Genomic DNA, 18,295 nt, shown 5'->3' on the forward strand with positions numbered 1-18,295 from the left:
CATCTCACAAGTATTACCAGGCCCAGATCAGCATATTCCAATATTCTCACAGGTCTTTAAGTATTGACATAATGAACCACAAGGATAAGATTTTTTTTTGGACTGTTTAAAGTGGTATTATGGTTTATCTATACCAGGTTGTACTGTTCTGTATGCAATGTGCAGTGCATTATGGGAACAATATGAAAGTGAAGTCAGTGTGAAGTATAGTCATTGACAATAGCATCAAAAATGAAGCTACAAGAATGAGTTGTTGCAATGTAATGATACTGAATGAAATTAAATGCAATGAGTTATATAATTAAACATCTGATCAGAAGATCTTTTGCCCCTAGAGCTTTGCATATTTAAAGACACAATTACTTTTTGTCTCCATGAAAATCTTTACGTGTCAATGAGCATATGTCAATTTCTATAGGAGGGTTTCAACGAGAGTGTATCATTTTATTGATTATTTGCAGAGTGCACTGTTTGTGTACTCTTAATGGTTTAGCTCCAAGTGAAATATAGATTTTTCTGCTTCAGATTACAAGATACAACCAATGTTCTCTTTAGGAAGTGCTTTTTTCTAGCACCTTGTTAAACTATTCGATCCACCTTTAAAGGGGAACTCCGGTGTAAAATGGACTTTTGATGTAGTAAAAGATGATAAAAAGTGCTTACCTTTGATGAATAGCACACCTCCGTCCTCCCACAGCGTTCCATGATCCAAAAAAATTAAAAGTTTGTCCAAACACCCTTCAGACTGGGTGACATGGGGTTCTCTGGATTCTTGCAAGGAGGTGTGGAGCTACTTTGAGCTGGATAACGGTGGGAAAAGCTATTTATCGGGGCAAATTATGCCCTGTGTCTCCCAGTCTGAAGGGTGTTTGGACAAACTGTTCAAGTTTTTGGATCTCGGAATGCTGTGGAAGAACGGAGGTGTGCTATTCATCAAAGGTAAGTTCTTTTTTATCATGTTCAATACACCAAAAGTCAATTTTACACAGGAGTTCTCCTTTAAAGTGTAAAAGGTAATCATTGCTATTGGAGTCATTATTAAAATACTGTGCCTTTTGGACCGAAAAATATCGAACAAAATATTATGACAAACCTCTGCAGTGTCACAAGATTTATTTCTGTCCAGAGTTGCCTTATTTTTCCCCAAGATCTTACTTATATGGATGGTGGGAGATTTGGACCACTGTGCAACTTTCACATTCTTCTCCAGCACATCCCAAAGATTCTCAATGGGTTCTGGAGATCTGGACTCTGTGGTGACCAATTCATGTGTGAAAATGATGATCTCATGCTCCCTGAAACTTACACTCTTTCACAGTTTGAGTAGGATGTATACTAGCCATTTCAATGTAAAGGGAAAAAAATCATTGATGGAATAACCTGGTCTATATTCAGTATATTCTGGTAGTCAGCTGACCTCATTCTTTTTAGCACATAAAGATGCTGAACCTAGACCTGACCAACTACAGCAACCCCAGATTATAGCACTGCCCCATCACGTTAGCCATCTATCTTCATCCCCCGATGCTCCATTACTCTGGAACAGGGTAATGTGGACTCATCAGACCACATGACCTTCTTCTAATTGCTCCAGAGTCCAATCTTTATGCTCTCTAGCAAATTGAGACCTTTTTTTCCGGTTAGCCTACCTGATGGTTTTAAGTGGTTTTCTTAAAGCTACACAGCTGATTAGTCACAATCCATTGAGCTCCCTTTACATTGTTTATGTGGAAATGCTCTTACTTTCACTATTAAACACATCCCTGAGTTCTAGTGTTGATTTTTTTTTTCTATGATTTGTTTTCACAAAACGTTTAAGTGATCCTTCACAATTGTATTTCAATCAAATTCTTTTCTCATAAATGATGTTCTTCTAGTTTGCATTGTTGGACAGTTTTTAGCCCGAGTTTAGTAGTTTCAGCAGTCTGCTTAGATGATTCTCTCAATAATTTGACTCTACTGAAATAGATTAACATCTTCACCATGACCACAGTATGTGTCTTCCACATGATTGTTTAACATTTGAGAAGCTACTCACTGCATCAGTTAGGCTTAAAAAATGTAACCAGTTGAAACAGAAATCACCCATGAAGAACTTTTTAAATTGAGAGACTTTTACATATTTGCTTAGTTAAATCCATGTGATGCCCTATTTTTTTGGCCATGCCGTGTATTTATAGGACTTTAGACTACTCAGAAGTCATATTTCCAAGCTTAATCACTTTTGATTTTTACTTTTTATTTTGTGTCATGCCTGCATCCACCCTGTCATTCAGGTTAACCAGGCAGACATGGCAAAAAATCAAACAAATCTATACAAAATGTATAGAAACTAGATTAATGTGAAGGCTGACGGTCCTGTATATTTGCAATAATGTGTTATTTCAGAGTAAATCTTGAAAAACCTATTGTTACACAGTGTTGGGGTAAAATTTAAACATCCATGCTGTGGACACAAAAGGCAAATTATACTGATATCGACCCATTACCACTGACTTACAGTCAAATCTTAAAATGTTAGTTTATATCATTAGCCCTATTCAGAGGCACTGAATACCACTCCTTAGTTAATAAAGGTCTTCTTTGTCATATCAATCCAAACGGCCTGCCTTTGCTAACCCACAATCAAGAAGCTTTGAGCTAAAAAACTAAAGAGAAATGTCAATACAAAATAATAAGCCGCAAAATACCAAGAAAGATTCTTCAAGCCAAGAAGGAAGCAAAGAAGACAGACATTCTGTAAAAAGTCAGGTCATTCATTGACAGGCTGAGGTAGGGCTTCTTTAACCTTACATCCAGTAGACCTCTGCATTGATGAGCAAATAATTATTTTTCAAAGGTTGCTGTCTAATCAGGAAGCTTGTTCCAGGCAGTCATACTTGCACTAACAGTGCTTGCTTGAAAGTACATGCATTGTCAAAAAAAAAAAAAAAAGGAATCAACAGTCAGGAAAAAACTCAGTGTATTCTAAAAAGTGATTTTTTTGTTTTAGTCAGGAGAACGAACATTATCAAGTTGAGAGAACTTTACTGGCCAGTACAACTCAATAAAACAAGTTCAGAGAACTTCAACCTGTAAACCTGAAAATTACTACATGTGTCAATGTTCTTTCTACAATTTTGGTTCATACAGCTTTCCCATAATGCTCCTGCCACCATATAGTTGCATATTGGTTGTGGCCTCTCCCTTACTTACCATCTTTGTGTTGTCTGTTGCCCAAAGCTACCTTATCCTGGGGATGCAATAGTATAATTTATGTATTGGTTTCTAGTCCTCAGTATTGTAGGTTGTATGAACAAATACCTTTTATGCCCAGTATGTTGGCTTGGTACTGCAGATTTTACTCTTTTCAGAGTGCACACTTATGCTGCGCCCTAAATATGCTTTCATTATTAGCAGTTCTACAAAAATATACTAAATATGTTGAGAATGTCTGTATATATTAAATACTCAAAGTTTTTTAAGCCCACAGTGCATAAAGAAAAAAATATTCATTGGCTTAACGTCACTCGTCATCATTTTGCTCTGACTTCAGTTGTAAATATATAACATTAACATAGTCAACTTATTCAACTTAACTGTTTTATTAACACAATAATAGTTTAATTAAATCCACTGTTTTGTTCAAGTATTGTGGGCTTAAAAAAATCATTTTTAAAAAAATTAAAAAAAAAAAATGGAAAAAGAAAATAGAAGAACATAACACAGCATAAGAGTGAGCTCTGTAGCTTCAAGCCAATAAACTACAGCAAGTTAGAAACATAAAACAAAGGTAACTTGCTCTTACCACCTACAACAACATGACCATCCAAGACACACATATATTACAGTAAAGAATGGATAATGTAGCTTTGGGAAACAGACAACACAAAGATGGTAAGTAAGGGAGAGGCCACACCCACTATGTAAATATATGGTGCCAGGAGCCTTATGGGAAAGCTGTATAAACCAACACTAAAAAAAAAGAGCATTGACATTGGTAGTATACTAAAAGTTGGTTCAAATCACATGTTTTAATTGGCTCAACCAGCATTTTTAAGTTTTCAGTTTGAAATTCTGTGAACTTATTTTTTTAAGTTTTACTGGCCGGTAAATTCACTCAACTTGATAATATTAGTTCTACTGACTAAAACACTGACTAAAATCAAGTTTTAGTGATGAGGTCAGGACAATACACATCCACATACTGCTGCCTTCAGAAGAGCGTACGCTTAAGACCCAGATACAGAGAGTTCTTCAGAAAAAGATCATACTGAACGTAAAACATGGTGGTGGTAGTGTGATGGTCAGGAGCTGCTTTGGTATAGATAGAACCAAGAATGCTTAGATTTAGCTTCACAACTCAATGCACAGTGCCAACAGTTTCATGTTTATTTGCTTCAAAGAGTCTTATTCTACACGTCTACAAACATGTGGACATATATTGTAAATATATTATACATAATACATTATAATAATTAATCACTTAATTATAATGTATCTTAAAAAAAGTTTATAATTAATGATGATTTTTTTCCCGCTCTTTTTTTTATTAAATGCATAATGGGGCACATCTGTTGCATAGTCAATGAAAGTGCGCCATCAGGCGTCAGGCATCTCCATGAGGAGTTCAGTGAAGGGAGGTATAATATTGCAAATGCTCTGATATTCAATTAAACAAATGGACCGCATTTATGTGTGAGATATTGTCATTAATTAGAGATTAATTTCAAATAACTTACCTCATGTTGTTGGTTTAAACTCTACACACGTTCTTCTACTACTGTAAAAGAGAGTCAAGCAGGTCGGAACTGTTATGTGTGGTGTTTTGTTGCCCTCTGCTGACTAACTGCTGCACACAAATTAGTACCAGCAGTGTTTTCCTCATTTCCTCGTCTCTCAGAAGAGGACTCTCTTCGTGAAGATAAATTGATTAACAAATAAAAAAAAAATAAAAAATCTGCATTAAAATAACCTTAAAAGGCTTCTAAAATCTATAAGTTTGTCTTTTATTGCAGAGAGTTAGTATTTAGCTCTCTGTGCTCACGTAAATGCTGGCCTGTCACTCAAGAGAACCCTTTTCACGCCACCAGATGGCAGGAGAAAAGTTTGCCCACCCTTAGCACAGCCTTACAGAAGAGTCCACTAAATATATAGTGTATAAAGCAGTAATTGAGCTGTTTTAAATATATATTTTTCCTGAATAAACTGTTGAATCTTTAGTCTTACATATTGGGTGTGAGAAACACGTGTTTCAAGCTGTTTACACGCCACATCTTGTCTTTCATGCAAAGAAATGACTACACTGTAAAACCATACATTGTTTGATTTAAGTCTGTTTTACATAAAATTGGAGATTTCTAAACAATACTCAACTATTTTAAGTAACTTAAACATTTGTGGGCACATATAAACATTCAAACCTATATCTTTCGGTTGAACCAACTTATAATAACTGAGTTTAGTCTGTTGTCATTAACAGCTTCTTTTTCATTGGCTTCTGTCACAATCTATTTGCATACTGGGTGTGTCCAACAGATTCTGACACTCACCATCAGTGTGTAGTGATTCCCCCCTGGGCTACCAGACAAATAAATCAACTTCCTATTTAGGTGTAATAACTTGATGTTTTACTTTATGGTAACTCAAGTTTTTCATTACCTGTTACTTAACTTCTTTAAATAAACTCTATTTATCCGGTCTTACAATATAAAAAACAAATATAAAAAAGTAAAAAGTTAAATCAACTTTTCCTTTAGTAGAAATAACCTGATGTTCTAATTTATGCTAACTTAAGTTTTCATTCCCCATTAACTTTTTTAAGGCAACCGGTTTCCTCAATTTTTTTAAAGTAAATTCAATTTATCAAAGCTTACAGTGTAGAAAAAATACCCACCAAGGTCATACCTGTCAAGTTTTGGGTTTAAAAATAAGGAAAAGGGAAATTTTCCACCTCCCACCTTGAGCCATTCCACCAGTCCAACTGAGATTCAGTATCCCTTACATTTTAAGACAGGTTTACAAAAAAATCTAAAATAACTACCTGTGAACCACTTGCAAACTACAATTACATGATAAAAATAACCTTAATTGTTGAAGCTAAAATGCTGTGGACATTCCTACATATGTAATTCTTATAATACAGCCTAAATGAAAACACAAAAGGGAATTGAAGCAATTTTTTATTTTTATTTTGCATATTTTCAGTTTCCATATAGCTTGTCTCAAATGAAAAACATTTTATTTTTCTTACACATTTTTTTTTGTTTCTGGGCATTATCTTGCATTGAGTAGCCTTTCTTTCTTAACACAACAATAGACTGACGGGTCTATAAAGAAAGTTGTTTCTTTCTGGCCATTTTGAGCCTGTAAGCAAGCCAACAACTGCTGATGCTTCAGATACTAAACTGACCTAGAACGTTGCTAATATGGCGTTTTTCAGCTGTGCATCACTACTAAGCAAGGGTGTCCTAACAACCTATTAGTCCAATAACATCCTTAACTTGAATTGGCGGCCATACCAGGAGATTGAGATTTAGACAGAAGACTGAGAATTGCTAATAATTGGACTGTATGCAGAATAAGCCATACAAACATAGGCTGTGATACAAACATTTTTATTCATTAAAAATCATCTGATACACTCAGATAGACAAAATGTGTTTTTTTTTCTTTCAAAAAGGACATTTGCAAGTGATTCTAAACTTTTGAACAGTTGTGGATCATTACTCATGTGGTTCACTGGCGTTTACTGAATTATTATACAAAGTTGTTGCTGCTGTCGGCACTAACCTCATGATAATTGCCACCTGGGTTGCAGTTCCACAAGGTTAGTTACATTTCAGTTTAGAGAGGCATATGAATGTTTTTTTTTTTTTTTTTTTTTTTTCTAGTGTAATACAGGAAATTTACGGGAAATTAATAATACAGGAGGATGGCAGGAAAGAGTGTTAAAATACAGTAGTTTCCCAGCCAGGGAACAGGAGACTTGACAGGTATGACCAAAGTGCCAAAAGATAAAAATATACAGTGGCTTGCGAAACTATTAATACGCCTTGATCTTTTTCACATTTAGTCACCTCATAACCACTTAAATGTTCTTAAATGTATTTTATTGAGATGTTAAGTAATAGACCAAAAGAAAGTAGCATGTAGTTGAGAAGTGGAATGATACATTGATACAAAGTATTGAGCCCCTTTACGATGTGGAGAAGTTTAAAACAGGGTTAGATTATGAAAACACATATGCCAAGCTTTGAGCATCCCAAGGAGCACTGTTCAATCCATCATCCAAAAATTAAAAAAGAATTCCACAACTTCAAACCTAAGAAGATCAAGCAAGGAGAGGAAAGCACTGGTCAGAAAAAGCATCCAAGAAGCCAATGGTCACTCTGGAGGAGCTGCAGAAATCCATTGCTCAGCTGGACGAGTCTGTCCACATGTTGTGCATTCCACAAATCTGGCCTTTATGGTAGAGTGGCAAGCAGAAAAAAGTTGAACTGTTTGGGCTAAATGCAAAGGCAAATGCTAAATGCCAATGCGTGGCGGAAAAGTAACAATTCACCCTGAAACACCCCATCCCCATTGTGAAACATGGTGGTGGCAGCATTTTTTTTGATAAAAATGTTTAAAACCATGTATCATTTTCATTCCACTTCACAGAAATGTGCTGCTTTGTGTTGGTCTATCACTTAAAATCTCCATAAGTTACATTAAAATTCCACTGTAAATACCTTTAAATACAAGCTGAAATATTGTTCTTTTGCCTTATATTCCTCTTTTAATGTTAAACCCAGGGAGTGTAGGTTTGAAAGCCTACTAAGTGGGAAGAAGGTTGTATTCCAAAAGCCAAATAAACCACTTTGCAAGCTAGGGGAGCTATAAGCAGACTGTGCCAGCTCACCAAGAGTGTCACTGATGATGGGCAATGCTTCCTTATTCAGTCAGCTATGGTCAATGATTCATGACTAAAGACTATGAGAGATGCTATTGGAAGATAGGCTATTGGATGACTCTATTATGCCTGTGGCAGCCATATGGTCACTTTGACTTTACACTCAGTAGAAAGTGAGATTAAAAGCCATCTAGCTTACTGGCTGATATGGAGTGCCGGTGCCAGTGTGGTGAATGTTGAGCTTGGCTGCCGCATCTTCCTGGAATCCTCCCAGTCATCAAGAGGAAAGAGCTTTCCCTGGTGAGCTCCAATCACTACTTGGATGCTCATTTGGCTGCTTCGTGTATAGCCCAGACACTCTTGGCTTAAATGATGTGCGGTAATTGTCTTTTCTGTTACTGGGAAGTGAGTGTGTGGGGGTTAGGATGTCAGTAGTGTGCTGTACATGGATTCTGCCAATCGGCAATGGTCAATGCTCTGTTTTCTTTCAAGGTTTGTTTCGTTTTGACCTGAAGAACAGCACTAAGATGACAATGTCACTTTTGGGCTATACTAGAAAAATGGTTTTAGGTGGGTTTTTGGTGTTCCATAAAGAACATATGCTGGTATGAGACAGATCAATGGATTATGTTTTTTTTAACCCACGTAAATGAGATGTTTCTGATACTTCATTACTTCTTGTAGACACGATTGGCTACAGATGCTTTGGAGGGTCTTATGGACTAGGGCTGCACGATACATTGTTTAAGCATCGTCGTCGCAGGACGTGCAATGTCACTTAAGGCAATTCAATCAAACACATCATGTTGCAATGTTTTGATTCTTGACACAAGGTGTAGATACACAGCGCTGTCTCTGTGTCTGTGTGTGTGAGAGTGACAGGCTGCTGCTGCTGCCTGAGAAGTGTGAGGGGGAGGAGGAGTGTGAGGGGGGCGGGGGTGCAGGAATAAACACGAGGTAACCACATGGCCTCCATCCACATGGTTGGGCACATGCTTTTAAACGCATGTGGAAGAACACGTGAATGAACACAGGAAGAGCACATTGGACACAGAGACAGACAGAGAATGGGGCAAGGACGTGGCAGTGTATGTTTGAATTTTTTTTTTTAATCCAGTAAATATAATTAGATGTACAATATACTTTATTACATTATTTCTTGTAGACACAGTAGAAGTAATTTGTGTTCCATCTTCCCCACACAAAGTACGTTCTAGCACAGCCACATCTACAACTAATTTAATGAGGCACTGCTGACCCCCAACTGGAGGTGTATTGGGGGTAAGGGTCAAAAACACCCAGATAAGGTAGAGCACCATCTGAAGACATCAGCTTTAAGTTGACGGCCACAGTCATTCCAAACATTGACTGCATGTGTGGCATCATCAGATGTATTAAGCAAAAAAGAAAGAGGCTACTGATGCTTTGGGGCTTGAGAGTGCCTCTCTGGGGTGTGGTTATGAAGTTAAATAAAAGAAAAAAGGAATTGACAGGTCTTATGTTTGAAGAGAAAAAAAAAAACACATAAGACCGCGCCTTTCCCATTGGCCCCTTATTTACCATCGCTGTGTAGTCTTTTCCCCAGGCTACCTTCCCATATCTGGTTACTTGTAGTATATATTAAATTGTGCTTATCTGGTTTGCCAGTGTTTCATATAGGTAAAGCTAATGGTAATATATAGAACCACGACAACTCAACTGTACACCCACACGTTAATACAATTATCTGGTCAACCAATTTTTTGACAGGAATGCAAATTATAAGATCATGGTCAGCAGATTCTGGCACTATGGGAAGAAAAGACCCAAGCGCTGAGAGGTGATTAAAACCAATAAATTATTGCCTAAATTCCATGGTCATGGCCATAAGAGCTTTGCTGACCATGTGCAACCCTTTATGGCCACAAGTGACCTATCTTCTAACATCTACTCTCAGCATGACACCCACAGCACCCCACAATCCACCCTCTCTGAATTCAGTAGAAGACCTTTGGTGTTTGGTAGAATGGGAAGTGCTCCAGAGAAAGTTCAGGAATTGCATGATGCAGTTATGTCATCATGAAACAGAATTACAGAGGAATGTTTCAAACATCTTGTGGAATCCATGTCATGAAGAATTTAAAAAAGAATTTTGAAAGCAATGGGAAGCCTTACCCATAGTGTTCCTAATAATTCACTAGAATAAAAAAATACAGATTTTTTTAGAGGTTTGCTTGTTTGTTTGTTTGGTAGTAGCAGTATCAATGTAAATTGATTACGAAATGCTTCCTTAGTGACTGGCTTGGAAACACCCCCACATGTGTAAGCTGTGAGGTGTTATCTTATGAGTGAGGTTAAAAACTAGAGGCCAGAAAAAGGAATACATCATTACCAGAAGGCATTACCACCCACAGTGGACATCACAGTGGGTGGTAATGATAGTGACTGGAGGTGTCTATATATATATTTAGTTGTCACTCTGGAAAAAAATAAAAGACCACTTTAGTTTCTGAATCAGTTTCTCTGATTTTTGCTATTTATAGGTATATATTTTTTAATATATATGTTAAATTAACATTGTTGTTTTATTCTAAAAAACTACGGGCAACATTTCACCCAAAATCCAAATAAAAATATTTTAAGTTAGGGCATTTATTTGCAGAAAGGAGAAATGTCTGAAATACCGAAAATTATGTTTTAAGAGTTCAGAAATCAATATTTGGTGAAATAACCCTGTTTTTTCGTTACAGTTTTAATGCATCTTGGCATGTTCTCCTCCACCAGTCTTACACACTGCTTTTGGATAACTTTATGCCTTTACTCCTGGTGCAAAAATTCAAGCAGTTCAGCTTGGTTTGATGGCTTGTGATCATCCATCTTTCTCTTGATTATATTCCAGAGGTTTCCAATTTGGTAAAATCAAAGAAAATCATCATTTTTTAAGTGGCTATATATTGATATTGTGATGTATTGTATAATTTTGATTATATAGTATCTTATCAAATCAATACATCACATGAATTACCTCATTTGGTGGTGATAATCCAATGAATGGGGTAAACCTGCAGTGAAGATTATTGGTTGCCAAATTCTGTGAAACTCACACCAGTACATATTTATTTAGTATTATTTAGAACTGTAGTTTGTCTTAATATATTGTGCATCAAATAATCAAAGTATTGTGATATAATCGGTATCCTAGGCTACGTATTGTAATGGCAATGTATTGTGAGGTACACTTTGATTCCCACCCCTAATAGTTTCAGTTCAAAACCAAGCACTACATTGTAACCATTTCTCATGGTCACATAAATTCTGAATAGATTTTTGTTGTTGTTGGTTTTTAGTCCGGTGGACGAGTGGGGGCGAGAAAGGATTTCAGCTCTTACTATTGAATATTCATACATGCAAATATATCACCTCTAACACCAGGAGGCAGCGAAACAGACAGTAGAAACATTTTAACATAAAGACATTTTTACACTAATAACAGTCTTTGCAACGCCATACGTTACTTTACAACATGTCTAATGCCCTGCTAAGTGCAGTTCAGCCACTGACCTAGTCTTAGAGTCTCTGTAAAACACGAAATCCACCGGAGATCCTATGTAAACCTATAGTTACTTACACACAGAGGTGGGTAGTCCAGGTCCCGGGGTGGATTTTTAGTTTCTGAACCTGGGCTACCCTTCTTTGCTTACACAAGATAGCTAGCTAGCTAAGTAACTAGTGAAAACAGAACTGTTCTAGACATACACACCTACCTACAGTCTCTCAATTGTACTTTTCTGGTGGTTTTCAATAGACAAATACTTATTATTTGCTCCTTAGCTCTGAATTACTGGGCAAAGCATAAAACACTGACGTGTTATTTGCACAAATAACACAGGAACGAACTGCCACGTTGTTATACTCTATAAATAAACTTCTCAAAAATTAAGGATACAGTATGTGTTAAAACATCAAAAATAAATTTTTAAAATCATTATTTAGTAAGTAAATCAACTGATACAAAATAATTCAATTCATTTTATTTACAGCATGTTCACAGCCATGTTTTTATTATGCTTCAGTGACTAATCATCAGTCCTTAAGTTGTTTCAAGTATTTTGATATTTAATTTTTTTTTGAGAGTTCTGTTTCACACTGCATCCATTCCCATAAGGCAATGGGGAATGCATCCTCTTCCAAGCAGCATGATATCAGTTTTTGTCAAAAAGTCACTTAATTGGTAGTAGAAGATGATGAAGAGTGGTTTGTGACAAAAGCAGGCCTGTACAGTATTTACATCTGTGAAAGTCTCCATCTCTTTATATTAAACAAAATAAAGAAGACCAATTAACAATGTTGACAGAAATTTTTAGAAACTGCCAGTAAAGAACAGTGACTATTTTTTTTAACAAGCTTACACACTTAATTACAAAGGTGCCATAAAAGGTTCTTTAGAATGATGACATACAAGAACCCCTTACGGATTCCTAAAAGGAGCCCTTTAAATTTATAGAGAACCTTCATACATTCTTAAAAGAACAATACACTGGAAGGTTGCACATATCTAGTCCATTAAAAGGTTATTTAGGAGGGTAAAGTTGTTGTTCTTCTATATATATATATATATATATATATATATATATATATATATATATATATATATATATATATATATAAAGAAGAGATTCATTTGGACACTTGATTCAGTTTTAATATTAAAGTTATTAAAACATGAAATGATTTTAATAGTGGAACAACTGATAAGCTATGACTTTTTACTGCAATTTATTTGGCTTTAAATGTTTTTTTTTTTTGTACAAAAAAATTGAAATTACTCAAAGGCAACACAGATAGCTTATTTTAAAACAAGCAACCCCATTAGTTCTACACTGTATGGACAAAAGTATTGAGACACCTTAACCTAATACAATGTTTCCTGTTTTCCTGGAGCTGTAACACTATGATCAGGAGATGGCCAGTTTGAATCCTGTTCATGCAGCTTGCCATCAGCTACCGGAGCCCTGAGAGAGCACAATTGACCTTGCTCTCTCTGGGTGGGTAGATGTGGGTGCTCTCTCTCCCCACATCACTCCAAAGGGTGATGTCGATCAGCACAAGGCATCTGTGAGCTGATGTATCAGAACCGAGTCGCTGCGCTTTCCTCCGAGTGCGGCAATGCTGCATCAGCAGCAGTTTGAAAGGAGGAGGCATGTGCTAGTCTTGATGCTCCTGGTGTTGGGGCAATACTAGTGATGGAGGAGTCTTAATGAGTGGGTTGGATAGTTGGCCGTGTACATTAGGGAGAAAATGGGAAAGAAATAAATGTAAATAAAATGATAAAACAAAAGAAAAGTGTGTGAAAAGTGTGTTTGTGCATTTGCATATCTGTCTCAGCTGAATTCACCAATTACAAGGGGTGTCCACAAGCACTAGGCATACAGGGTTGGTTTCCTGGACAGGGGTTAAACTTAGTACTACATTAAATATTCATTTGAATAAGAAATCTGCATTTATATGTATTTATGTGTATATAGAGTCATGGCAACTAGCTGAAAAATCAATTGCATGTGTAAAAATTTATCTTTCCATGTTTAAAACTTGATTATTTTCAGTAGTTACTTTTTAAATAGTTCTATACAGCACAATAAAAGCATGAAAATGGTTCCAGCATATTTATCAACAACCTTAAAAACAAAAGTTAATTCTTAAAGCTAGTTCTTCCCATAAATCACTTCAGTTTTGCCAAGATTAGTATGTCAAATCTTGTCGTTTATTTGATTGCAACTACATTATTGGTATATTGGAATCATATTAAGCAAAGTGCACCTTTTTTTTTTGTATGAAATGTACAGTATATAGAAGTATCATTATGTTTAAGTTGTCCTTTGTCTGGTTACATGATTCTTTATAATAGTACTTATAAATGATTGTTTTAGCAAAAAATCATTTTTATTCTTTATAGAACTATTTATTTATAGAACTTTTAATATATATATATATATATATATATATATATATATATATATATATATATATATATATATATATATGTGTGTGTGTGTGTGTGTGTGTTTATATAGAAACATGTCAGTTCTGTCAATACTGAACCATCTTAATATATAAACAATTCGAAAGTTATAATTGGCACCATATAGAACCATTTTTATACTGAACTTAGTCCCTTGATTTTTATAAGTCAGTTTATGCAGATACCTTTTTATTTCCAGTTCACAGCATAGCAACACTCCAAAGAAACCTTTTGACACCTTTTATAATTAAGAGTGTGTGCAGCTCATTAGCAGTGTCATGGTAGGATAGGGTTTGCTATTTAATTAAAATCCTCTGAAGCTAAAAGAGATGTGTGCTTCTCGGGCACAAGAGGGAGACAAATGCTCACGATACGCCCCCTATTCTGGCATTTCACTGAAGCTGAGACCCAGATAACAGCATGAATGTGGCCTGAACTTGGACTTGCACATCTGGCATTTGGAATTATGGCCTCATATCTCTCATCGATATTCCTCATTGATTCTTTTTCTTATTATTATACATTTAAAACTATGTATTGCACCTTTAAACTAGATAAACTAGACTAACTAGTTGTTAAACCAAAGTTAATAAACTGAGTGGTGGATCAGTTTTGACAGTGGTGGCTGGTTGAAAAGTTGGAAAAGATGCTGCCTTTTTCACATCTGTAACATCTGTACAGGCAACAGCTATAGTATATATTACTGCACTGTGAAAGTCATAATAATCATTATCATATTTTTTTCTGAATGGTAATTGTTGTTTCATTCAGGATATACATTCACGGATTTCAACAAATGTATATATATATATATATACATATATATATATATATATATATATATATATATACATATATATATATATACATATATATATATATATATATATATGTATATATATACATATATATACATATATATATATATATATATATATATATATATATATATATATATGTATATATATATATATATATATATATATATATATATATATATATATATATATATATGTATATATATATATACATTTGTGGGTTCCAAGAAATACATCTAGGCCACTCGACCACCTCTGGTTCTCCTGGGCCATCAATTCAAATAGCCTTGCACAGTGGCCACAAGTAAATGCCAGATTTATATCAAAAATATAACAAAAATAAGAGACCACTTACAAATGATGAGTTTCTTTGATTTTGCCTAATTGGAAACCTCTGGAATATAATCAAGATAAAAGATGGATCAAACCAAGCTGAACTGCTTGACTTTTTGCACCAGGAGTGGCATAAAGTTATCCAAAAGTAGTGTGTAAGACTGGTGGAGGAGAATGTGCCGATTCTTTGCATTAATTTTGTTAATTTTAGTCATTTCTTTTAACAATTTTTTTTTTAATTTAGGAGAAATGTTGTTTGTAGTTAATAGAATTAAACAACAATGTTCATTCTTCAAACATATATACACATACCTATAAATAGCAAAATCAGAGAAACGGAGTCAAAAACGTCTCTTTTTTTGGAGCTGTATATTAATGTTATTAATAGATATTTATGTATATAATGTTATTAGTGACAGTTCAGACTCCATCCAGTTCCAGCTATAGATCAGAAGGCTGTTTTTTTGTTGTTGTTCAAGCAGTTCTACATTCTAGCATCTTCTTGAAGGCTTTCCTGAAGCTGTCGTCCAGGAAGGCGTAGAGGAACGGATTCAGGCAGGAGTTGGCGTAACTCAGGCTGGTGATGAAGTAAGAGATCCCAATGACGAGCGGAGTGCTCTTCAGGTCCGTGGTGAGAGCCACGATGGTGCTGAGATGGAAGGGCGTCCAGCAGAACAAGCACACGGCCAGAACAATGAAGACCATGACGGTGACTTTCTTTTTGGCTTTGTCCAGCGCCTTGGCGTTCGTGTTGAGTCTCATGTTGCGCAGCTTGTAGAGCATCATGGTGTAGAGGATGCAGATGGTGGACACGGGGATGGCGAAGCCGAGGATGAGGGTGTAAATCCGGGTGGCTTTGAACCAAGAACCCTCCGGACTGGGGAAGCTGAGGACGCAGCTCTTGCGCTCGTCGTCCGGGCTGATGTAGACCTCCGCGAACACCGTGAAGGGCACCACGATGAGGATGACCAGGAGCCACACGCACAGGCTGACGATCTTGGCCGCCCGGTACGTGCGGTACGGCATGCGCTTGGAGCGCACCGTGGACACCACCACCAGGTAGCGGTCCACGCTCATCACGGTGAGGAAGTAGATGCTGGAGAAGATGTTGTAGTGGTCGATGCTCAGAATGATCTTGCAGAGCACTTCTCCGAAGGGCCAGTAGTGCAGAAGATGCTCGGCGATGCTGATGGGCAGGACCAGAGTGAAGAGGTCATCTGCGATGGCCAAGTTCAGAATGAACATGTTGGTGACCGTCTTCATCTTGGGCGCTTTCAAGATCACATAAATCACCGCCGTGTTCCCGGTCAAGCCCACCGCGCAGATCACGGAGTAGATGACCGGGAGAACCACGTAGAGATCTGCGTAAAAGGAGTAGTCCGCCGGGGGCGTACAGTTCAGATCAGTCCGGTTGGGAAAGCCGTAGTAGTAAAAGTTGCATTGGGGGTTCACGCTGTCGGAGTTCGAAATGTTCTCCATAATGAAAACAAAAAAAAAAAGAAAAGACAAAAAATATTTTGTGGAAAAAAAAATAAAAAAATTAAAAATAAAGATTTTTTTCTTCTTCTTTCTTCACTTTATTTCATATAAGCTGTCGTTGCATAGCAGTTTTCCACGCAGACGTTCGCCTCAAAAAACTTGAGGTGAAGTGAAGTCGGAAATGTGTTAATTTGCGCATCCCGAAACCTAGAAACAAAAATAATAATACGATAAAAAAAACTTAGTATTAAAATAAATATAATACATAATGCAACAGTAATAAAGCATCAACATGACTTCACTCATCACTCTGTCTTATTAATTATCGTAGAACCACAGACTGTTTCAAGTTTAAAGTCATATAAAAATATAAAATAAATCAATAAAAAATAATAAATATTATAAACTATGCCAGTTGTAGCCACACTTTAGTGTTCCAAAACTGTTCTAAAACCTGTGCAAAAAAATAGCTAAAAAAATAATTTCATAATCACTCAGCCTTTCTTTCAGTTCAGCACGCGCGCTTCTTACCGTGCGGCGGACTTTCTGTGTGCGCGCGCTCTCCGCTCGTCAGTCCGGCAGCGCCGCCGCTCCGCTCCGCTTCCAACGCAGCGACTTGAAGAATGAAGAGCGACTCGGTTACGTCACTGCCATCCGCCCCGCGCGCGCTTCCCTGCTGGCCGCTGTCCGTACAGTGCGCTTGTGGGGACGGACGGCATCGCGAGCGCGCTGCTCAGACTTTAAACGGGTGGGGTGGTTTTCATGACGTGGCTTTAAAATGATCTTAATCTCTTGCTTTAATTTATTTTTTACAAATGTGACGAAATGCTTCCAAAGATCGGTTCAAACTAACTAACTTTTGCCTCTTGTCCTAAAATGGTTAGGTTGTTATGATTATCCTTCCCTCTCTCTCTCTCTCTCTCTCTCTCTCTCACTCTCTCTCACACACACACACACACACACACACACACACACACACACACACACACACACACACACACACACACACACACACACACACACACTCTCTCTCTCTTTCTCTCTCACTCTCTCGCACACAGCTGTTTTAAAATAATTTTAAAGATTTAAAGAACCTTCAGTTATGTTTCTCCAGTAGAATAATAATAAAATAAATAAATACATTTTCTAAAGATTTAATCTAGCCTACATTAACAGAAGGAAACTAGCAAGCTGTAACCACATTTTAATGTTGTGGTTAATGTTTAATGGTGTGGCCTCTCCCTTACTTACCATCTTTGTGTTGTTTGTTGCCCAAAGCTACCTTATCCTAGGCGTGCATTAGTGTAATATATGTGTTGATTGTCAGGCCTTGTTGTTGTAGGCTGTAAGAGCAAGTTAACTTTATTATGTGTTCCTAGTGATCACTGGGTGTTTTGGCACTTCTATAAATGTATTGTAAATATATTGAAATTAATTAAAGTGTTGTATAAAAACCCAGTTAAGTTGAATAATAAGTAGTAATTCATGTTATCATCTAGCTTTGAATCAGTTGAATCAGTTTAAAATCTTACGTATTTACAACTTAACTGAGTCAAATCTAAATGATAAATTGGCTAAGGTATGTTAAATAAATGTATAATTCTATATTTTTACAAGGTAACAATCAAATCTAAATGATAACATGACTATATACACTAGTGAAGCTCGTCATATTTGGTTATTTTATACATTACTTAAGTCTACGTAACTAGTAGGCCTATAAATAAAGTTGTGTTCTTTAATTAGATATGGGATCAGTCCTAGAAGGTGGTTGTTATATTCTGAGCAGGTTAT

At 36.4% G+C, this 18,295-nt stretch overlaps 1 protein-coding gene across 1 annotated transcript; it reads right to left on the minus strand.

The window, feature by feature from the left end:
- Positions 1-15,370: 15,370 nt before the first annotated feature.
- Positions 15,371-17,195, minus strand: npbwr2b (neuropeptides B/W receptor 2b). The gene is made up of 2 exons (XM_007250768.4): positions 17,033-17,195; positions 15,371-16,708 (listed from the first exon to the last, which is right to left on the minus strand). The coding sequence occupies exon 2, from the start codon at positions 16,499-16,501 to the stop codon at positions 15,497-15,499; it is 1,005 nt and encodes a 334-aa protein (XP_007250830.2). The 5' UTR covers positions 16,502-16,708; positions 17,033-17,195; the 3' UTR covers positions 15,371-15,496.
- Between the last annotated feature and the right edge of the window lie 1,100 nt (positions 17,196-18,295).

Source organism: Astyanax mexicanus, chromosome 13 (genome assembly GCF_023375975.1).
Source record: "Astyanax mexicanus isolate ESR-SI-001 chromosome 13, AstMex3_surface, whole genome shotgun sequence".
NCBI lineage: Eukaryota > Metazoa > Chordata > Actinopteri > Characiformes > Acestrorhamphidae > Astyanax > Astyanax mexicanus.